Source organism: Ascaphus truei, chromosome 3 (genome assembly GCF_040206685.1).
Source record: "Ascaphus truei isolate aAscTru1 chromosome 3, aAscTru1.hap1, whole genome shotgun sequence".
Lineage (NCBI taxonomy): Eukaryota > Metazoa > Chordata > Amphibia > Anura > Ascaphidae > Ascaphus > Ascaphus truei.
This window is the reverse complement of record NC_134485.1, coordinates 229,935,545-229,959,471: the sequence shown is the minus strand read 5'-3', so window position 1 is coordinate 229,959,471 and position 23,927 is coordinate 229,935,545. Positions and strand designations below refer to the sequence as shown.

At 41.8% G+C, this 23,927-nt stretch overlaps 1 protein-coding gene across 17 annotated transcripts in view; it reads right to left on the bottom strand.

Moving 5' to 3' along the window:
- Positions 1 to 23,927, bottom strand: part of DMD (dystrophin) — a 2,761,517-nt gene that overhangs the window by 1,415,312 nt on the left and 1,322,278 nt on the right. For all 17 annotated transcript variants that reach the window (XM_075590265.1, XM_075590266.1, XM_075590270.1 and 14 more), the window contains 2 exons: positions 15,557 to 15,730; positions 13,727 to 13,882 (listed from right to left, as the gene is read on the bottom strand). In XM_075590265.1, coding sequence (XP_075446380.1) covers positions 13,727 to 13,882; positions 15,557 to 15,730 — 330 coding nt within the window. The remainder of the gene's footprint in view (positions 1 to 13,726; positions 13,883 to 15,556; positions 15,731 to 23,927) is intronic.

Sequence of the window (23,927 nt, the reverse complement as noted above, 5' to 3'; positions counted from 1 at the left end):
AGCGTTTTAACCTCCCCATGTCAGTGGCCTTGCGAGCCCTCCCCTTTAACACCTGTATTTGTCTCACTCCTCTGTCTCTCACTCTTCTCCCCTCTCTTCCTCATTCATTCTCCCCCCCCTCCCTCGCACTCATTTCCCCCTGCTCCCCTGGCCACACACACACACACACACACACACACACACACACACACACACACACACACACACACACACACACACACACACTCCCCACCCCCTCCTCCATGCTGACCACATAACCCTCCAAACACAATAATTACCCCCCAAAATGCGCACACAATACCCTCCACAGATACAACGACCACCCCCAAATTACATACACCACTACACCCCCCCAAATACAAACAATATACAAACCCCCTCAGATACAAACACCCCCCAGATACAAAAACCACTACTCCCCGAGATACAAACACCACTACCCCCCCAGATACAATTACCACTACCTCCAGATAAAATTACTACTAACCCCCCGAAACAACTACCACTACCCCCTCAGATAAAATTATTACTACCAAGACATACTACTACACCACTTGACATGTCGCCGCTCCGATCCCCACTCAGATGTCCTGCATGGCCGCCACTCCATTTGTAACTATTCCGCATGCGCGGGATATTTAAAGATGGAATGGGGTCCACACAGGACATCTGAGTGTGGATCAGAGTGGTGACATGTCAAGTGATGAGGTGTACTGGCGGTGAGTTGTACAGACTTTTTGTCCCATTACACTCATCCCATGCCGGGCATCTATCTCCCACTGGTGAGTGCCGGAAGCTGGGCCTGACTTCTGGGCATGCCCCGATTGGAGAGAGAGGCCCAGCATGGGAAGAGGCAAGCAGCAGTTGGGGAGAGCTGGGGCCCGACAGCGTTCACCAGCAGCCTGGCAGTGGCCACCAGAGGCCCGGGAGTTGGACACAGAAGTTGGGCCAGACCTCTGGTCTGGCTTGCAGCGCCAGCCGGAAACACTAGGAAAATCTAGGAAAATATATGTCAGGGCTATTTCCTGACAAAATGTTCTTTTCCAGATAGTCTGTTGTTTTTCTCAATGGCAATTACAAAGTTGAGATCCTAAGTGCTTGTTTTCAATGAAATTCAGAATGTGCAAGATCTACTTATTTATGTATTCCTTACAATTATGGTTTGTTGCATTCCGCTGTGGTAAAAACACTCCACCCTTTCATTCCAATTTCTTTATTTTTTTTTAAACAAAAAACGATAAACAAAAAGTGACACTGTGTGTGCTCATTTGCATTTCATTACCCAGAAACCCTGGCTGCAGCCAAAGCACTGTACCTAAAGATATCATGGTTGAAGGCAGGGTTGCAGAACTGGTAACGTGAACAGGGCATGGGAATCTGAAATGACTCCTATCCACTGCACTGTTTACTAATATTCAAGACCAAATATATATGAAAATATTATTTGCTTGCACAACAGCAAGAAATCACAAAGTCATCTTAATGCATTATTGATTCTTACAGCTAGGGTCACTGAATGTCACTAATGGATTTCCTATAATGCAATTTTTCTTTGTTTTAAATTACTCTATGGAATGATTGTCACAAAGGAAATCTAAAAAAAAACTTGTGATATTATAATTTGACACACTTGCATAAGCAACTTTTACTGTCTGTCTGTTAGTACCTTATGTCTTATAAAACAAAAGATGCATAGGAAAAAAAAATCTTTTTTTTGTTTAAACGTAGTTAACTATTTGAGAGAATTGATTGCATTTTTGCAAACACCCAAATATAACTCAACCATTTATCTTCTGAAAAAATATTTATTTTAAAATCTGAAAGACACAAAGTTATTTTAATACAGCATAAAAGTAGCTTTGAGCCCCTTAGGCGACAGGACCCACGACCGTAGGGGCAAAGCTCTCCCCCTCTTTTTTTTCTCTTCTGCTGGACTGACTTCCTTCCCCTATAAAGGTCAGATGTGGAAGGGGGGAGGGGCCGGGGGGGAAGTTATTTAAATCCTATGCAGGGGTGGGAAGTCAGTCTGCGCCTTACCAGGAACGTCCCTCTCTCCCCACCTCTCTCTCTCTTTCCCCACCCCTCTCTCTTTCCCCACCCCTCTCTCTTTCTCTCTCCCCTGCCAGTCCCTCTCCTCATGAAAGCTGCTTGCTGGCTCCAGACAGAGTACTGCTCCCACATGGCCTTCTGGCTTCAGCAGCTCATAGGGGCTGGCGGGCCAGACTATCCCAGCACGGAGGTGCCAGAGCGGCATGTGCAGTGTGCATGGCCTCTGGCATGGCTGCCAGAGTGACTTAGGTGGTCTGGGCCTTGGGTATCTCCATCAGAGGTGCGAAGACCTGTGTCTCCGGGAAGCAGTGCAATTACACCAACGGCTGGGGGGTAAGTGGAGGGCCTTAGCCCCTGTGCTCCCACTTCAGCTACAACAATATTTATTGCCCTCCCCTTCTCATCTGGGAGTGGGGGGAGAGCCCCACTTGTACCCCCACTGGGATTGGGAGTGTAGAAACTCCACATGTGCCCCCAATGGGATGGAGGAAGGAGAGACCCCAATTGTGCCCCCACTGGGTTGGGGTAGAGGGAGACCCCAATTGTGCCCCTACTGGATTGGGGAGAGAGGCACCACTTGTGACCCCACTGGGAGGGGTTAGTCCCCACTTATGCCCCCACTGGGATGGGGGTGAAGTCCCCACTTGTGCAGCCAGTGAGGGCATGATTTGGATCTCCCCCCATCCCAGTGGGGGCACAAGTAGGGTCTCTGACCCCTCCATCTCTGTGGGTGTATAAGTGGGGTTTCTTCTTTCCCCCGCATCAATTTGGGGTATAATTAAGGGTGGTAGCTTAACATGTTTGGGGGTCACTGGGCTGATTGGCAGTGTTGCAGAAGACAAATTGAAGGAAAGGCCGAGTTTAATCAATGACAGATGTGATAGGATACAGTTATGAACCTAGGAAAATTGGAGGGGTTATGAGGGTGTAAAAGGGGGTGTGCTGTCGCCAGTACCACTGCTTGCTGCTGTAGCAGCCTCTTGTATGGAGCAAGAGGGATGGGGCCCCACATTGCTGGTGATAGTCAGTACCTGCCTGGGCAGGGCATTTAGCAGCTAAGATAGTGTAATTGAACCGGGGAGTAGAGATATTGTAGTAGCTTTGCCGACAGCCTACATGGGGGCTTTGGTGATGTTTTGCAAGGTAGGCGGATAGGATGAGCTGTGGCTCACAGAGCTGGTTGACAGGGTTGCACCAGTCAAGTTAAAGCAAAGGCTGGGGCTGTGGCTCCAGCATGGAGTCTTGCTGGTGGTGGTTAGTTCTTGCCCGGGCAGGCCTGTGCCTGCTTCAGGTGAAGATGCTGCAGTGGCACTGCCTGACCCTTTGGCAGTAAACGTTTTTGATAGTTGTTTTTAACAATGCTGAAACATGTTTCCCCAAGCTTCATAGAGGCATTTGTGGTATTAAGCTAGAAGGGCAAACAGTATGAGCTTACAGCTCACGGGTAGAGGCGGGACTCAATTTCAGCCAGTAGGTGAAATTTGGTGGGGTCATTTGGGTGTCAAAGGGGGTGGACTGTTACCAGTTCCCCTTTCTGGTGTTGTAAAGGCCTCTGGCAAGGCAGCAGTGGGTTGAAAGGGCTGGTGGTGGTCAGTTCTTGCCTAGGTGAGGCTAGTAGTCAGTGGGGGGGGGGGGGGTGCCTGCTTTGGGGAAGAGGTGATTGTGGCACCGCCTGGCCCTCAGTGGGCCTGGCTCAAACAGACAAAGTCTCATGGTCTGTGGGTTCAGTGTGAGAATAACAAGGTCTAACCACATGCAGCATTTCAGCAGTCCCTATCTGAAGGCTAGGCTTTTACCAACCTTCTTACAAAGTCCAAAGAGAGGTACCTGTAGGAAGGGTGCTCTCAATGTCAGTCCATGGTCTGTAGCGGTGAATGTGGGGGTTCCCTCTGGCGTGTTCCAGGGACCGATGCTGCCTGGAACAGAGTGTTTCTGTTCCCCTGGGATCTCTCTAGCAGCACAGACACTTTTGTGCTAAATCTCCCAGAAGTAAATGCTGCAGGCTTTTTAAAGGAGCTAACAAGCCAGCTGAGCAGGCTAATGAGGACAGTCTCCTCTGAATGAACCTGCTTAGTGCTGGGCTCAAACTTTACACACAGGTTTTCCTGCAAAACTAGTTCAACAGGCAAGGTACCCTGTTACATTCCTCCTCTGTTTGTGGGTAACTACAGCAAGACTCGGTGGAAGCCCCATACCTCCGCTCTCTATTGAGCCCTAGGTCAAGGGAGAATGGCTGGAGGGAGAGCGACCACCTATTTAGTCTGGGGGTTTCCCCAGAGTAAAGATTTTTCTTAAGGCAATCCTTGCTCCTACCAGCAACCTTGCTTTTTTCCACCTATGGGCCAATTATCTCGTAGTCAGGAGATGAGGCAGAGAAGCTTTCTACCTCTCCATCAGTTCGTGACCATGATATGTGGCCGTGGTTGAAGAGGACACCCATGACAACGTCCTTGTAGCCAGTGTAGATAATCAACATCTCTTCACATAGACACTTAAATTCAGCAAACTTTAGTTGCTTGTGAAGGACTTTTTCCAAGCACTACTTTTCCATGATGTACTTAGCTTCTTCAACTTTGCAGAGGACTTCTCACTCAAGCTCCTTTTTCCATTTTACCAAGTCTTCATTTATGTGCTTGGCAACGAGTCTTTTCTTGCTTCATGCAATCCGTTCTTCCCTGTCACTAGGGGGACTACCCACGTCTGGCTCATCATCCTTGATATCGAACAGCTCAACCATGGCAGTTTTTTTATAAACTCTGATCATCCCCCGAGGCACATTTGTTTGGCAGTCGGGAGACTTATAGTCTTGGGCCTCTCTTTCTCGATGCATTAATTTATCCATGCTTTTTCAATGTGTGGGGAAATCCCAAGTGATGTGTGGCAGGGTATCTCTCCTACAGTAGCACTGTCTTGAAGCTCCTTCAGTACCAGGGGACCCCGGCATAAAGCTTCCTTTGATCATCATGGGCTTATCCATAACAAGCACGACCCCCATATCAGTAGAGAGGTAACTTGCTTTTGGGTCAGGATCCTTAAATTCCAGTACATCAATTTTGTTATAGTTCTCCTCACACCTAACTGTTACCCATGGCCTCTCTTTTTTTTTGTAGTTGGCAAACCTGTAGTCTTGTGCCTTTTTTTTTTAGCAAAGACGAGTAGACAACTAGTGTTGCATCTTTAGGGGCGTGATCATAGATACAGTTCTTTCTCATTCTAGCCAAAATTCTTCTTTCCTGAATTTTACGGAAAGCCAATTGTACCACTGAGACAGCATTGTAAGGGCACTTATAGCAATGCACAGCCTGTTTGGTTGTGACATAGAACCTATATGTGGACTGAATCATACAAGCAGCTTCCTTTATTTTCCTGTAGCATCTTTGCTGCAGACACTTCCTATCATTTGACTGGAGCACAATGATACACTGTTTAAAAAAGAAAAAAAGAGATTTCTGTGTGCCAATTATGCGCTACAAAAAGCTGTTTGCGACACAGTGCATATGGTAGGCCCCTAAAGAGATTCTCACTTCCCCAGGTAAAGAAGGGTGGGTACTGTAGCTGTGTTGGTCCTCTCTTTCATGTAGTAACAAAGGAGGGAGAGGGAGTAGGTGATATTATACCTTTTATTGGACCAACAAGTAGTTGAAATGTTACAAGCTTTAGAAGCTCTAAGGGTCCTTCTTTGGTATAGAATGTAGATTTTACTGAGAGGGGAAAGTGAGAGAGAGAGGTTTTCAAGGAAAAATTATGTAAGCATACATTTGCATAATATATACAGTAATATGCAATACAATGCAAAAATATGCAACATTTTCAAGTATTTGACTATCGTCTCCCCACAAACTGAATAGATTACGTGTTTTTGTGGCATACTGTATATGGCATGGAGGACACAATAAAGAACTCTCCCTCTGAAATCCACAGTCTTGCATGTCTAAGATCTCTGGGTTAGCATTTCCCTGCAAAATGCAATCTGTTAGTTTATTAAATTGCATGTGAATACCACATTTTGTGAGATTTCATTGGCACACCACACAGATGGCACAGCCAGAACCAAATCACAACCAAGGATGCCATTTTCAGCTTGGATATGCGACAACGGTTTGATGAATAAAGCGAGATGTGTTTTCAATTGTGTGATTTTTCTTACAGATATCCCATTCCAATAAAGAAGCATGCATCTTTATTTATCAGAGTTCTTTCATAACAGATCCCCCAGTTGTTTGTACTGCACAAAACCTCTATATTCCAGTTTTTTGACAGAAGTCCGGTATATAGAGGAATGTGTAAAGGGTACGCCAGTCCTAAACTGAAGCTATGAAGGTTTTTTTGTGCCCATCCAACAAGATTCTCTGTGCCCTAGGCAATGATAAATATATGCAATGGAGTATCTCTGAAATCACTTGATGTATTTCTACCTTCCTACCTCCACCACCCCCACTCATCACTGAAAGAACTAAGTGTCCTATTGAGTTTTGTTCCTGTTCATTATATGCTAAAATGAAACAAGATGTCTTATTTCAAATGGCATTAAATAAAAAGGTTGAAGCAATTTGGCAGCTTAATTAAGAACTACTCCCTAGTCATCTTTTTAAATTAGCCTATGGTCTCCTACCTAGAACATTTCTGGTTTTATAGCCCAATACTCAAGTATCAAAGCACAAAGCATGAAAAAGACCTTTGTTGGTTTCCGATAAAAATTACTTAACACTAATACTAAATTCACAGGGAGTCCTGCATACTGCAATGAAACAGATTAAAATAATGTATGCTGTGACATTTCTGAATCTTATGTGCACTAGACTGAGGATGGTATAGGTAGAAGTGGTATTGGACAAACACCCTGCTGGCAAGCCTGCAGCAACATTTTAATCAGACTTGCATTCCTGAATTTTAACAATCTGCATTACTTTGGAGAGATAGCATCCATACTTGATATGTATTGAATGTTTACATTTGTATCTAGGTGAATAAACATGACTGATGACCTCCACAAAAAAAGACTCCCAAAACATACTTTTTATTTGCATTATGTGTGCAAAGACATCTAAGTCATAACAGACATGCTTCAAGGAGAGGGTTCTGCTTCGTTTTGGCTTTGTAAACAACATAACGGTACTTGCTTCCCTAAATCTATGTAGGTTATATTTGATTTATTGCGAAAATTGAATGTTTTGCTGTAGGTCTCTCTGACAGTGAATGGTTTATTAAAGTTGTTCTTATTAATAAAGACAAAAGGCCATATTTATTAAGCAGCTGTAACTTAAATGGGCTGTAAGGTGCTATAGGCTTAGCACTGTTCAGTAAATCTGGCTCCCTCTTTCCCAAGCAGTACATGGAGAAGTTTCCACCTGGATTGGGTTGTAGGGTATTTGGAGTGTGGCTGGAGTACATGTGTAGCGAGGTCACCTGATGGCTACTAGTCTGCCCTTGGGCTGGCAGTAAACCCTGATACAATCAGGTTGCCAGTAGTTGCTGGGGGGTTTCCCCCTCAGAGGAGCTGCACTTGAGTGACATCGGGTGGCGGTGAAATCAGGTCTGGGCATGACCAATCATGAGCCAGACCTGGTGCCCTCTTCTTGGCAGTACTTGAAGGCAGGACCACTCTAAATTTAGTAGTGTCCTTCCCGCACTGAGGAAGGCAGGTCACACAACTAGGAGCCTTCCCTTGTGCTCTTCCCTCCCGGGGAGAGTGAGTGTGGACCATACCACTGCTTCTGCTAGGGAGGTGGGAAAGAGCTAGGACAGCTGCGGGTGCCCTTGGCATGTAGTGGTGGTCCATCCTTCAGTAGGAGCTGAAAGTACTGCATTGGGCAGAAGCCTGCCGTGTTACTGTGCTGTACAGAAGACAATAAACCGTTACTGTTGTTATATACCTCCTGCCTGGTTCGTGACCTTACTAGGGGGAGAGGTAATAAGTTCTATCGTGGGAGATCACCTTCAGTTCCTGGAGCCTGCTGCAGAGGAAGGTGCTGCACTGCTAAAGAGATATGTGGGGTATGAACCCCAGAAGCCTAGTCCTGTGTCCCCACTACTACCGGCGGATGATTCAACCCTCTTGTTACCAGCAGGTATATGCACCATACACTGTAGTAATGGAAAAATCTCCCACCGGGTGGGGGAAACACTGTTACACATGGAAAAGTGTCCACTTGGATTGGATGGTAGGGTATTTGGAGTGTGTCTGGAGCTTTCCCAAGCAGTAGATGGAGATATTTCCACCTGGATTGGATGGTAGGGTATTTGGAGTGTGGCTGGAGCATTCCCAAGCAGTACATGGAGAAGTTTCCACCTGGATTTGAGCGTGGCTGGAGAGAAACATCTTGAGCTTCTAATTTTCCAAAATGGAAAGGGTTGATAGCATAGTTATACTAATTACTAATTCAAACAGCTGTTTAATAGCTTATGCAATTTATTTTAATAAGGGTTGTTCTTCTATTGCTAAAAAATATATAGCATAAACATTAAATTGTGCTCAATAATTCTTTTTTTTTGTGATAAAATAAAGTAACTCAATTTTTTATGCTGACGAGTATCAAGCAAAATATATTCTTATACCTGTATAATTTATATAACTTGTGGCCTCCTATAAATAGGTTAATAATAATTTTGTAAATACATCTGAAGTTTCTCAGACAAGAGATGAATAAAGGGAATTTTATAGCAAGGTGTCTATTTGAATTATATTTGGCAACTGTATTTCCAGTCAACTCATTTACTTTAGATTTATTTAAAATGTACTTCTGAGCAGACTATATTTGGCAGAGGATTTATTTATGACCAAAAGTAAACTGAGCAATTAATCACTGATTCATCAAGAGTATAATAGCATATTTGCTCTTTTTGACAGATCCAAATGCTGTTAAATGAATTCCTCAATCCACAGTTCTGTTTGTTCATACATAGAATAATGTGAACACATCACAGAAAGATAGAATATATAATAGATGTGGCATTGAATATTTCACAGAAAGATAGAATTTATAATAGATGTGGCATTGAATATTTCAATGTTGAAAGTGAGTGAAAATATGAAGGTATAGCCTTAAATTCCAGAATTGTAATGGCCCATTCTAACTCAGATTTCATGTAAAGCACTTGGAAATAGATGCTAATCTAAATATTCATATTATTATAATCTTTTCTAGTGCAAAGGTGTAAATTATTTTAGACAATGGATCCAGGATCATTGCAACCTAAAGAAAGTTCAGGGAGGGGTTTCTGCACATTATCACCCTGAGTGGTATCACATTTGCCCCAACAGCAGGATAAAATACATATTGCTTTTTCATTTATTTAAAGTTATTTAGAATTATTTGTTTTAGCGTGCTTGATTGCTCATCCAGCCTTAAGTGTGCCTTGTCACATACATGCATGGCATTCAGAATTTCAATATGCTTGACCTTACAATTTATACTGATTTTGAAGAAATAATATTATAAAAGTAGCTACATAGAAAGGTTTCTTCTTAATAGAAAAGAGGGAAACAGAAGCATTAATGTCAGGAGGTTTGTTCAATATTTACAGCATGTTAGGGCTTAGTCTGAGTCTGAAAACGAGATACCACATATTTTGCAAAAAAATAAATAATAGTTACAGTAAAAGAAAACTCTGATACAATTAATACATTTAAGGCTTATCTATGCCTTTGTGTGGACAAGATACTTCAATATTACTCCATCATAATTACATGTATGTATGTATGAATGAATGTACAGTTTTATTCCAACCATGCTTCAGAGGACAACAGACATTACAATACAGGAAATTAAAATAGAATAACAGGCTCCCAATATAAAAATCCCATTATAGGAAAGAAAATCTCAACCTTGAATAATATATTGGGAGATCTACAGAAACATTTCAAGAAGTAAATGCAATAGCTGGCAGTGCATAAGTAAGATGACATATTTGGGTATGGAGAACTGTTTTCATGAGTGTATATAGTGGATTATTGAAATGCTTTATTCAGGAAGTGAATTGTCATATTGGAGTTGATAGTGCCGAGTACTTATTGTAACAAAGTTCAATACAGATAAGGGCCTATGAGTGCTAATGGTTTGAGATGGGAGTGAACAACTAAGGTGGAATGAATATAGCTACAGTATGAGCAGAGCAGACGAGGCAAGCAGGAGTAAAGTCAGATATAGAGAAGGTCAGATAGAGCTTTGAAGAAGAGGATACATTTTCCGTTGGTACCTACAGTAATTCAATAGAAAACCAGTAGAGGAATGTTTTGAGGAGAAGACTACAGATTGGTCTAGGAGAAAGTAAGATGATTCCTGCTGCAACATTTAAGATAGAATGTAAGGGAGACCAGTTAGCAGTAGATTATAACAGTAAAAATGGTAGTAAATAAAAGCATGAATTGCAGTTGTAGAGATGCAGAGGAAAAGACAAATCTGCAATGTTGCAGAGGAAGCAACATGTGAAAAGGAGTGTGAGGAGTTGAATTAAACACCTAGTCAATGTGCTTCGGTGACTAAAGTGAGGTGTTATTTACTGTAATGGAAAAAGTGTAGATGGGGCATGGCACAGGCTGAAATATAATAGTATTAAAAGCTGCAGAGGTCAGGGAGGTGAAGAAGAATAAAAGGGAGAAATGAGCATGAAATTTAGTTGCATGAGTAGACCATTGGCTATTTTAGAAAGCATGGTTTCAGTTGGGTGAACAGTAAGTAAACCAGATTGCAAAAGGCATAGGAGAAAATGGGGATTAGGGCAATTAAGCATGCAAAAGTAGCAGATGTACAGTACAAGTAGTTTGGAAGCATGAGATATTGCGGAGTAGTATTGACACAGTATGTTGAAGGGGCAAAGATGATGAATAGCTACTAATATACAGTATTTCCACCAACAGGTGAGAAAAATGTGTGAAAGAAGGAGTAAGTCAGATAGAGATAGATGAATAGATGACATGTTTTGAGTGTTAATTAGAGGAAAATAATTATTCATGGGACGGGAAAGAGCAGATCTGAAACAATGTAAAAACTAGCAGTGAAGAAAATCAGTATGAATGTGAGATTTAATTTTGAGGTGTTCAGAGGAGTGAGTACAGATGTTAAAAAAAAAAAGTGTGCTTCTGAATTTTACCAAGGCTGGAGATTAGTGAAGTGACTACAGGTGTGTCAGAATGGACAAGATTATCAGGCTCAGAGAAAGAGCAGGGTGAAGAGCTGTTTCAGTTAAAAATAGAGTGGCTTGAGAGGTTGATAAAACAAATAATGTGAGCAGTAAGAGGAACAGGTAGAGCATGAGTGGAGAGAGAGATTGGAATTTAAATAATGTGGTGATTGGAGAGTGAGAAAGGTGGAAACAGACGTTAGAAACAGAACAGTTTGTAGTAAAGACAATGTCTACTGCTGCGGCCATCTTTAATCTAACAAATGCCCGTAATTTTCCGGGGCTTTGTTCGGCTAGCGCCGAACTTGGCCGCGCGCCAGCTGCATCTTCCCTTCCTCCCTTCCTCCGGTCGCGACCCCCTGGCTGCTCCGCCTCTGCTTCCCCTGATCCCCCACACATACCGGCGTGATCCCCAGCACCCAACGCGTCACGGAAGCCTTCGGGATGCCGGCGGAACCGTGGCACGCGTGATCGGCTTACCGACGTAGGCACCAGTGACGCGCGGCGCGCGGCACGCATTGAGAAAAAAACGCGCCTGCACGCGGTTTTAAATTACCCGCGGTGGCGGCCGCTTTAGACTTAGGGTGGCCGCCACTGTATATATTGACCATCATTGTGGATGCTAGAATAAGTCTATTAATGGAATAATAGGGAGTGAGAGGGGGAAGGGTTGTGAGCTCTAGCTACTGTCAATGATTAGGTGCCAGGGGTGAGAGAGTCATAGAACACAAAAAGAACACCTGCCTAGACAGGTGAAAGAACCCCTTTTGAACAAGCACTCATACGGTGATAGGTACAGATAGATTAAAAAAATGAACCTTTATTAGTGTATATGGGTAAAATAAGTGAGGTAGTTTGACTGTCACTACACTCGAGTGACACACACCAGACTCTTTCAAACATTATAGATAGACCACACTGAGGCACCATATTAGTTTTAAAAAAAATTTCTTTCATATGGTACCAGACACCCCCAAACATTCTCCTTCAAGTATTAGTTTATAAATAGACCTAGGGGCAATTCGTTTAATACGTTTTTAATTGTGTTGAGTGTTTATGTACCTCACTTATTTTACCCATATACACTAATAAAGGTTCATTTTTTTAATCTATCTGTACCTATCACCGTATGAGTGCTTGTTCAAAAGGGGTTCTTTCACCTGTCTAGGCAGGTGTTCTTTTTGTGTTCTAAGTCTATTAATGGAGCCAAAAAAATACATTTTAAAGTATAAACAAGACTAGAAGAGGAGACAACAATATGCCACTCAAAGTCCCCTTGTAGGGAAGTGGGAGAATCAGAGGATAGTAAAGTAAAGCCAGGATTCCAAGTTAGAATAATAATGTGGAGGGAATGTACTGTAGTACTTGGTGCAAAATAGAGAAAGAGGAAGACAATCTGGGCCATATGCAACTCAAAAGAAACCAGCAAAAGTAATTATGGCATTGGAAGGAGCATCTATTGGCAATGGGAAGACACGCTCAGCATGTCACTGCCTTCTGTACATCCAGACCCCATCTCTAAGTACCCTGCATAAACCTAAGTTCTTTCTCATCCTCCTCTCCTATTCTCTCATAACCTATTCACACTCTCGCCTCCAAAGGTGAGTTCTTGAGTTCAGGCTGTTTTTGATATTTGGAATTCCCTGTCTAAAACATCAGTTTCTTCCCCACTTTTAACAGGTTTAAAGGTATGCCAACTTAAAAAGTCAACTTCTCAAGGATGCCTAGCCAACATCTTCCTGCTACCTTATACTAATGCCTTCATTGTTCATTATGACACCTGTCACCCAATGCCAAAAGACGAGCTCGCCAGCTAATATGTTAATGCTGTACTGCCACAGAACATCAAAACTAAAAACCTATATGGCCGATTTCCTGTTTTTCAACTGTTCTATTTAGCTTTTCAGGTTGTAAGCTTTATGGATCAGTGACCTCTTTTTCTATTGTACCAGAATGTCTTAAATTTGTAATATTCATGTATGTTACATGTATTTATACATTCATTGTACTGAGCTAGGGCAACCACATGTCCCAGTTTAGCCGGGACAGTACCGGGTTTTTAGAGTTTTGTCTCGACTTTTTCAGGTGATGTCCCGGTTTTTGGATCCCCTTGACGAGTGCCAACTGCGCATCCATGAATCAGCACTTGCCAGCTGCTCATACGCACATGCAATCGGCACTTGCTGGCTGCTTGTGCGCATGTATGACCGGCAAGCTCTGAATACGCATGTGCATGAGCAACCAGCAAACACCATTCGCATATGTGTTGTTGGCTAGTTTGCGCATACATGGTTGGCAAGCTCTCTTCGCGCTTGCACAGTCCGCGCTCAACGTTTGCGCATGCGCAGTTGGCGAGCGCTGATTGCGCATGCATGACATTTGTCCCGGGTTTTGTCGGGACAAATATGGTCACCTTATACTGAGCTGAATAATATGTTGGTGCTTTATTAATAAATTATAATAATAATAGTTTTCTTTGAAGAAAAAGAATAGATTTCTTACATTAAAATGTAGTATTTTTATGTTGACATTATAATACTTAAAAACAAATACATACCTTTGCTCCCAAATCATTGTATTGAACCTTTAGTGCAGTTAGTCTTTCATCCAGATCTTTTGGGTTTTCAGTCTGCTGTTTCTGCACAATTTGACGACCAGTTTTTATCACCGTTTCCACTTCAGATTTCACCTCACTCAAAGTTTTGTACATTTTCTATTGGAAGTCATTTAAAAGACATGGAAAAGAGTGTAAATGAAATTGCAACACCATTTGGACACGGCGTAGAATGTAGATCATTACTAGTTTCTTACATTCAGTAAATCTGTATATGTTCTGCTGTAAAACATAGAATAGCCTACAGTGACCATGTATACGTTTTACTTACAGTAGAGGCAACTCTTATTTGAACAAAAACCAGTGGCAATTCCCCAAAAAACCCAGGAAACACCCAGGTACATTCTGAATACATGCCTTAAACTTGCCTTAAACTAGCCCCAGCATTTCTGCATTGATTAATGGCCTATCAGATTAACAGTGGGGGTCCCTGGCAGTCCCATTCAAACTGAATTGGAATGCCAGGGATCCCTGCTGTGTTAATCCTATGGGTCGTTAGTCAATGCAGAAATGCCTTAAACGTGCCTCAAACTAGCCCAGAACATACCCAGCACATACCCAGCACATACCCAGAATGTAACCCGGCTAGTTTACGGCAAATGTTAGAATAAACGTTGCCTCTACTGTATATTAGCCACCATTTTATTATTTCCTAAATAAGTAATGTTTTCCACCTTTAGAAAACACTCCTTAGCTACCAAAATGGCAAACAAGAGAATGTGAAAGTGTTATAACTTCTTGAATGGATTGATAATAGAACTGTCACAAATGTATATAAGACAGATTTATATGGGAAGTATACTTGTAATGGAGTTGTGGACTAATGATTTTTAAAAAGGCCATTGGGGGATATATAAAGTGTACCCACAAGCAAGCTATCCATTCCATACCTCATCCCAGCTAATGGAATCTATCTTTTATTGAGACCTAAGAAAATATATATCTTGCAGCTTGTATCATGTCAGATATGTCACTGATCAGTCACACTATTTCCGTCATAGTAATGATTTCTGACACGGCATATGCCCAAATGTTACAGAATATCATTAATCATATTTGACTATCTAATTTTGAAATACAATTAGACTAAATACATGGAATACAAGTCAATTCGGACTACCTGATGATTATACTGTAAGTTAATTCACCTATATTTGCAAGCTCAGTTACTATTAGCAGCAAGTCCCCCTTTATTTACACAGGCTATAATTGGCATGTATAGAAAACTCACAATAATGATCTAAAAACAAATACAAAATGATGTAAATGTGTTTTTTTTAAGCCCCCTCACATTCTATCTTTACACACATACACATGTATAATATTTTCCATACAGAGTTTGAGTGAAAATGTAAATGATTTCTTCAAACTCCTCTTCCTCCTAAGTGCTCTGAATAATTTACCCCTGGCTATGCTTACTAGACCTTTTAATGACCTTACAAACAAACAGATTAAATACACATTTGTTTTTTGTTGCTCCATTAACCACAATAATGGCGAAATACAGTAGTTAGGATAGCAGAAACACATACTGTAGTACTACAAGAACACAATTAACGTGGGTAACATTGAGTTTAGCTTATCAATCAGATTTTAAAGGCATTAGTCCACTCGTATAATACACACATTCTTTAAATCATTCACTGCTACACAGGTTGACAATGAATTGCAATACATGTTAATGTCCTAATCATTAGTAAATTGATACATATAATTTAAAAAAAACTATGGTTTTTTTTTGGTTAATACAAGCTTGGATGAAGACACACTTACCATACACTGATCCAACTGTGTTTGAACAATCTCCTGTTCAAAACTTTTCATCTCCAAAACTGGCAACTCTACCTTGACCTCATCCAGAATTCTTTGGCATTCTATCAGGCGCTGCTCAAAATTAGCTGGTTTCTGGAACAATCGGAACTTTGTGGACACCTCTTGACATTTTTTCTGTAAAATCAGCACAAGTCACTGGTGAACTTGGGAAATATTTTCAAGAGGTTTGCACTTGTCTCATATAGTTAATGGAATAGAGGCCATATTTTGTAGAAGTGTCTTAAAAATCTGTATGCAGATATATCTATGAGGAGATCTACCTTGGTCCTCATATGCAGTTTTAAAACAAATAATTTGATTACAATTTTATTTAAAAGAAAGGGATGGTATGGAGAACAAGGAATTCAAAGAACTTCATATTTGGATTTTTCTCTACAGGTTACAGATGCTGGTTACAACGCTTCCAGCCTCAGCCATGTGCATTTCTTAATATTAAACTATGATTCCACCACCTGGTTTTGCTATTATTATTATTAGTATCAATGAGAATGAAAAAATGCACAATAGCAGCTCATTAATTCTGAATTGTGCGCTGTGGCTACTGTACTGTAATTAAAGTTATTTGGTATATTGGTACATCACAAACTACAGGTAAGTCATTCATTGTTCTTGTGTTCATTCAACAGGGTGTATAAAAATTGTTGGAATATACAAGTTTGATCCTTTAAAGGATATATGTGGTATTGTACCAAAGGAAAACATATTTCTGAATTATATTTTTTTCTTAAACACTTTATTTAGTATTTTGACAGAAATATTTAACAGAACAAAAGGGTCCACCCTCAAAGCTCCATTATTGACTTAACAAGGTGTTAATTTAAGCTAATGCCTTGTTAAGAGCAAACTGATTTCTTCAAAGCTCACTAACACAGTGTTAAGTGCTGTTGTCAGCCTGTAATAGACCCTTGTGTTAGTATAACAGACCTTAGTACTAATGATATGCAAGAGCGCTGTTCCTTGTAGCAATGCCTATCCAGAGAGCCCTGTTATTGTTAATGCAGCATTTAGCTAGGAGGGGAGGGGAGGAGAGAGAGAGGAGGGGGGGGAGAGAGAGAGGAGGGGGGGGAGAGACAGAGGAGGGGTGGGGGACAGAGAGAGGAGGGGGGGGAGAGAGAGAGGAGGGGGGAGAGAGAGAGAGGAGGGGGGAGAGAGAGAGGAGGGGGGAGGGAGAGAGGAGGGGGGGGGAGAGAGAGGAGGGGGGGGGAGAGAGAGGAGGGGGGGAGAGAGAGAGGAGGGGGGGGGAGAGAGAGAGGAGGGGGGGGGAGAGAGAGAGGAGGGGGGGAGAGAGAGAGGAGGGGGGAGAGAGAGAGGAGGGGGGGAGAGAGAGAGGAGGGGGGGAGAGAGAGAGGAGGGGGGGAGAGAGAGAGGAGGGGGGGAGAGAGAGAGGAGGGGGGGGGGAGAGAGAGAGGAGGGGGGGGAGAGAGGAGGGGGGAACGAGAGAGAGGAGGGGAGAGAGAGATAGAGGAGGGGGAGAGAGAGATAGAGGAGGGGGGAGAGAGAGATAGAGGAGGGGGGAGAGAGGAGGGGGGAGAGAGAGGGGGAGGGGGGACGAGAGGGAGAGAAGAGAGGAAGAGAGAGGGGTCCCATTTTGGTATACTTGCAAGTGCTCCATATGTCCCATCAAAGCTTCATTCAAACAACACAGGAAGAGGCATCTGTGCTCCAAAAACAGAACACCTGAGATACATAGGAGATACCCTAATAGGATATGCAAAGTGTATATTGTAATTACTCTTATTAACATAGCTCCCAGGTATAAGCTGCATTTTGAGCACGTGTCTCTCCCTGTGTTGTTTGAAGGGAGGTTTCAGGAGATATATATATATATATATATATATATATATATATATATATATATATATATATATATATATATATATATATATATATATATATATCACTTGGGACTATACCTAAAATAGGTGTAATTGCAGTAGTTTTGTGTATTGGCAGTACCCTTAGGGAACACATTAGGATGCCTGGCTTAGCAGAGCCCTATCAAGCTAACCCAAAAGAAGGGATTGAACAGAGAAAAAAAGGATAATGAAAAACCACATCAAGATTTACATCATATCAATAATACAAAAATCATGTTTGGAAAAATGTTTGAACAGTAAAGTGAGAACTGTTTCTTGCTTTTTTTCTTCTGCTTTTCAAAAGTAGATGCTTTTTTTTTCTTCTCACAGAAGACCATGCACATACTGTTTTGATGGGGAGCTATTTTTGAATCTTCAGCTATGGTAAGTTATAGTAAGCATTAAAATAAACCAAGTGTTTTGCTCTGCCTATGCGTCTCTGTGTGAAGTTAATGTTTTTAAACTCTCACCAGAGGATTGCAGTTTGCAAGGACACCATATTTGTTTTCAGTCTTTCTCTTGATGCTGTTGAGACGATATGAATGCTATCTGCATTAATTATTGCCCCAAACTAGATCACACAATTTTTTTAAAATGGCATCATTCCATGCATACTGTAACCACAAAAAATAAAAGTGATACAGAAGCCAAAATGGAGCAATTGTGAAACGATAACACACAATTGAACTTACAGAAAGTACTTGCAATTTGCAAGAAAGCACATTAACAGTCTTTAAATGTAACCCCTTTACTGCCAAAGTGGTAAGCAATGTCCCTCCTCCGCCCCAAAGTAAAATCTTAAAAAAAGAAGTGGAAATGAAAATAAATTGGCCTACATAACATGGTGCCTGATGTTTTGCACAATTTTTAGAGCAGTGTTTCACAGATGGGGCTCTGCAGCACCCTGGGGTTTCTGTGAGAGGATTATAAGGTTCCGTAGGATTACACCCGATTTCCCAGAGCAATTGCTAGGGGTCTGGGCAGTTTTCTCCTGTGCCAGGAGCCTTGGGGGCGTGGCCAAGCAGAAGAAGAAGCAGGGTCAGGAGAGAGCTGCGAGCAGAGGAAGGTGAGGATTGGTGTCTGTGTGTATTTGTTCGCCTGTGTATTTGTCTGTGACGGTCTATCTTTCCTGTTTGGTTTTGTGTGTGTGTGTGTGTGTGTGTGTCCGTATGTCTGTATGTCCTGTGTGTGTGTGTGTGTAATTATTTGCAATATTGTAGGGGTGCCTCAGCCACTACTGTACACATTATGTATTGGGGTGCCTCAAGAGAATACATGTTGAGAACCAATGATTTTGAGAGTCGTTATCCAACTGGAGGTTGTTATTTATGCATGTGTAGCACTGTTTCCCCCCCCCCCCCCCCCTCAGTGGGAGATTACACAGCCTATGCTACCTAGTGTGTGGTGCAATACCTGTTGGGAGCAGAAGAGTTGAGCTGATCTGTGGGAGTGTGGAGATCAGGACAGGCTTGGGTTCTCTTAGGTGTTCAGCACCTCCAGCCGCAGTGGGTTCCAGGGTGTCCAGAAATCAGCCCCCACTACCGCACTTTTTCTCCCTCAGCCCAAGGACTGATACTCAGACTGAGGTATATTAGTACAGGATATTTATTGGGTGGCACTCACTGCAGTTCTTCCTCACAGCGGTGCATGGTCTCAGAGGTTCCATTCCTCTGGATGGTGAAGGCCCTGATCTTTCAGGCCTCTGTGGCTGAGCCTGATGTTCCCCCAGTTCAGAGGCTGTGGGTGAGCACGCTCATCCTGCCATAGGAGAGACTGATAGCTCTTTTCTTCCTCTCTTCACTGGAGCAGGAACAAGACAGGAGGGGTGGGCTCATGGTCTATACCTATCCTGATAGGCTTAAACAGGACATGAGTCACCATGTCCAGGAACAAGGGTGGGGCACAAACCCATATGATTAACCTATTTCTGCCTGGAGATAACAGGACTTACATAACAGGGTGGGGAAAGAAAGGCATAATAGACATACCCTGTTACACATGGTAAAGTTATTAAGGGTACTGTACATCTTTTAAAGAATATTTTAGATTTGGAGTCAGTATATACAGTACATAGTTGTTATTTGTGAGTGAAATTTGGACTTCTTGGTAACAGACCTGCATATTCAGTCCTCTTCCTACTAATCATACCCATTGGGGACGATTTTAGAGTTATCCAACTGTGGAGTAAAAGTGCAAACTCATTGCATGGTTGCAAATGGCCAGTTGTGGCTCATAAAGATAACTCCAATTTAGAGTTTTCCAAAAATAGGCACAAAAGGTTATTTTGTGTGGGGCTGTTAACATAACGACTCAACAGGCGAAGCAAAGATGTGTCTATTCCTAATTTATTTAATTGGCTCAATATTGACGTAGCAGTCTTACATTTGTGTCAAATTTACAGTTGGGTTAACAGTTATTATTAATTTATGACAACTTCTTAACTATGCACCACTACACAGAGACGAGGCACTAATCAGACTACTATGACAACCCAGAATTTGCAACATATATTTACTAGAGCCATGGCTGTAATTGCTCCAATATCTGGCAATGCTTTATATTCTTGAGAGTAGACCAAGACTTTTCAGGAGGGGAGGCTCCTGGTCAGCTTGTGTATAGATAGGTTAAGAGGTCAGTCAAGGTGCACGCAAGGAATTATTTATAGGAATGGAAGCACAAGAAGGCAAACGCTGCGATTGCAGTCAAGATAGATAAATATGAGAATATAAAACTTACATTTATTGATCCTATTTAAAATAAATGTGCACAGAAAAAGGACAAACAAAATACAATATCTAAAATACTCCGGGGTCAGTCTGGATATTACTGCACAATATACACACTATATGTATGTGTATGTGTGGGACAGGGACAGAATATATAGGAGAGACACACAAAAAAGACGCAAAAACTATAATAATCCAACCTAAAACATGGATGACTGTTGGGGTAGTGTTGGTACGATGCAGTATGGGAGAACAACATTTATTATGTTTTGTGTTAACCGTTACCATTATGCTCCCTTAAGTCCAAGCACGTCACGTGCACCCACTGTAGCTTGGACTATTTACATGACCAGATAATTGGGTCTCCCATATATTTGTGTGTGTTTGAAACGTTCTATGTTACACTAATTTACCTTTTATCTATAGCTTAACCTAGGCTATGATGCTAGTTATCCCTGTTTTAGGATGTTTAATTAGCTCCCCTGGATTGGACTATTTAAGATTGCTGTATTATTAGGACTAAATTGGTTATGACTCTTTACTATAGCTTTTTGTTTACCGTGCCCTGTTTATCTTTCCCTCCTTTATTTCTTTCCCCCAATTGCATTACTTTTTCCCTTTTTTATTTATCTATTTATGTATATTGATCTTTATGTGTTTATTTTATTTTACTTGGTGTCTGCCTATAGTGGTAGTTGTGCATTTTTTATAAAAGCATTATGGTACTTCTTGAGTACAGTGAGAACACACATGATGTTGTATTGGGGAGACCTGTTAACAGTCAATATTGTTTTTTTTGTGGTTTTAGTACTTAGTGAGGCAGTATAGATGTTTAATATTGCATCACTCTTTGTTTATTTACATTGGCATCCAGTGACGTCACTGCACTAGGTTCCACCCCCACATTAAGGAGGTTTTGAGCTCTGTGCATGCACATGGCTATCACTAACTACCATGGTTGTTAGGGACGCCAGCGGGTTTCTGCCCAACATTTTTTCACATTCGGCAGTCGAAGGGGTGCTGAAAATAGTGCCAATAAGCTTACAACTCTCCTGTTTATACACTAAGTAGGTGGATTTATATAGATTCTTGATACTGGGCGATTTAGACAGAGGGTTGTGGCATTCTGACAAGCAGCATTGACTACACAGCTTTTTTAGGTTGGATAATTATGGTTTTTGCGCCTATGTCTCTCCTATATATTCTGTCCCTGCTTCATTTATAGAACAGAGCTTGAGAAAATACCTTTTGGTCTAAAACGTTTGTTGCTCTGGAGCATGTTGATTGCCTGATGATTTTTTGATAATAAATTACCTTTTTTCTACTCAGTGTGCTGCAGACTTTCTATTTTCTGTTTGTCTACTTGACTGGCTGTTGTTCCCTGTCCATCTGCGAGCACCTTGACTTCTGTTAAGTATATTTTTCATGTTTCTACTGTATTTGTTGGCTTAGAGTTTCATGTTTGTGTGCACCCAGCATCCTTTTGTATATATTTGTTGGACACCTTGGTGTGGTAGCAACTTATGCTTAAAAACATTTTTTTTTACTAATTTTTGGAATTATAAGTGTTAATTACAATATATATATATATATATATATATGTAACGCACAGAGTTGGTGCCGCAATCAAAACCATCCCTCAGAAATCAAAATAAATCACTAGGCCAGATGTAGGGGTTAAATTTACCCTCTGGTGGTGCTAACAACCCAATATGATATACGAACACAAAAAGAAAAAGAGGGTTTGTTGAAAGCACACGAGAAATATGTGAAAGTACAAAATGGATTTTATTAGCAATACAAAACACAAAAATAATATTAAAATATAACACATACTTATTGAACACTGCTGAACCAAAGAATACACAATAAAAATGTAGAGACCCAAAATATGTAACATGCAAAATACATAGGTATGATAATGCAAATCCAGGGGGAAATAATTTCCCCTGGAAATGCAATGGAGATCGGCCGATCAGCAACACATGATAATACAAATGACTGAAAAAAAAACAATATCTACACAAACCCAAGTAAACACAGAAAAAAGAGCAACAATGAAAATATAATGAATGAATACCCTAGATGCTGTGTAGCCAGCAGGTGGTGGCTAAACCCTGGCAATAATACTAAAGAGTCAGAGAAAGACAGAAAATAAATGTCTAAAATATGCAGAGGTGGGGTCCCCTCAAAGACTAAAATGGAAACAATGAGTCAGCAGAGAAAACAAGGGAGAAAAACATGAGAAAATAACTCCCTAATGCCACAGCTAGGTGTAACTGATATAAGCTGTGGCAGACAAAAATGATAGTGTCCCAAAGGCTACTGTGGAGCAAAGAAATGTCCAGATACTTGCTATGACGCTGCACCAGACATCCAGAGGAGAAGGGGAGTCCAAGACTGAGGTAAGTAAGAGGCAATGCAAGCCCTCATGGGAGTGCAGGGCCGGTCACGTGAGCGGTTCGTCCAATGAGGGCGAACCAGCTCCGTGATGTCACTGGCACGCCCCCAGACACGCCCCCGGACGGCGCGCTAACCAAGGCCAGGGAAAGCACCCGCTTTCCCTCATCCTCAGCGCACCTCCGCACGGGCTGAGTCACCATGGACTCAGCCTAATAAATGTTCATTTGATCTAATCATCCACACAATCGATCAGGTTCAAAAAGAGATTGCTGTGGTGAAGGATAAAATTCTTGATAATGAGAAAAAGGCTCAATTAAAGCTTATACCTGCCAAGATCACCACATTGAAAGAGAAACTGGATAAATCTATGGATGAATATAGAAAGGAGATCAAATTAAGAAAAAGAAGAAAAAATCAACGTGATGCTTATGATTATGAGAACAATCAGGTTTACTGCTGGGTTTATCAGCGGTCCACTAACCAACAGGGACGTTTTTTTCGTAAACCCTTTGAAGGGAGACAGAACCTGACATATTCATCAGATTCCGAATAATCCAGTGATGCCTCTTTTTTAGAGAAAGATTCATCCCAAGTAGGAGACAGGGAGCTACGCGAAGGGCAGGGAAGCGTTACCAGAGGAAGAGGAGGGGGATGAAGACCACACCAATCACAAGAGCAGATGATAACACGGTCATCCCAACAGGGCTTTCGACAGTAATCAACATCTCGTCATATACCCTTACAGAGATTGAGAACAATGTCCTTCAGAGGGGGGTTGTCGTTCGCGCCAACCAACAGTGTTGATTTTTTAAAAATGGATCTTGACAAAAATAGGTTTTTCAGGAACCTGAGGTGGAAAGCTTTTTTTGCACACGGGAAGCACAGCACTATGCAAGATCAGGTTGTTCGGACGTTTCCTGCACAGGAGCCTATTGGGGACCATTATTCTGTTTTTAGAGCTGTCTGTTTGGTTGTGGAGGATATTGGCAGCAGTTGTGCAGGCTGTGGGGGGAAAGGAGAGGAAGAGGAGCAGCGATTTCAGTAACACCGCAGCGTGTGATGTCACATCCACCAGGAAGTTCCGGTTTTCATGCGACTCAACATCCATCCCCCACACGAGGCAATCCCTAAAGGAGCTAGAGTTATCATCAGAGAGAAGCACCTGAGCGATCTTCAGCTTTACTGCTTTTACCATCTACTGTCCTGTAAGTAGGGTTTCAATTTTACCCCTCTGGACTTAAGTGCTGTATCCTCCTGAACCCAGTATTTCAATGTTAATAAATAGCTTTTTGTTAGGATTATAGTCTTGCTAGTGTCTGTCTGTCA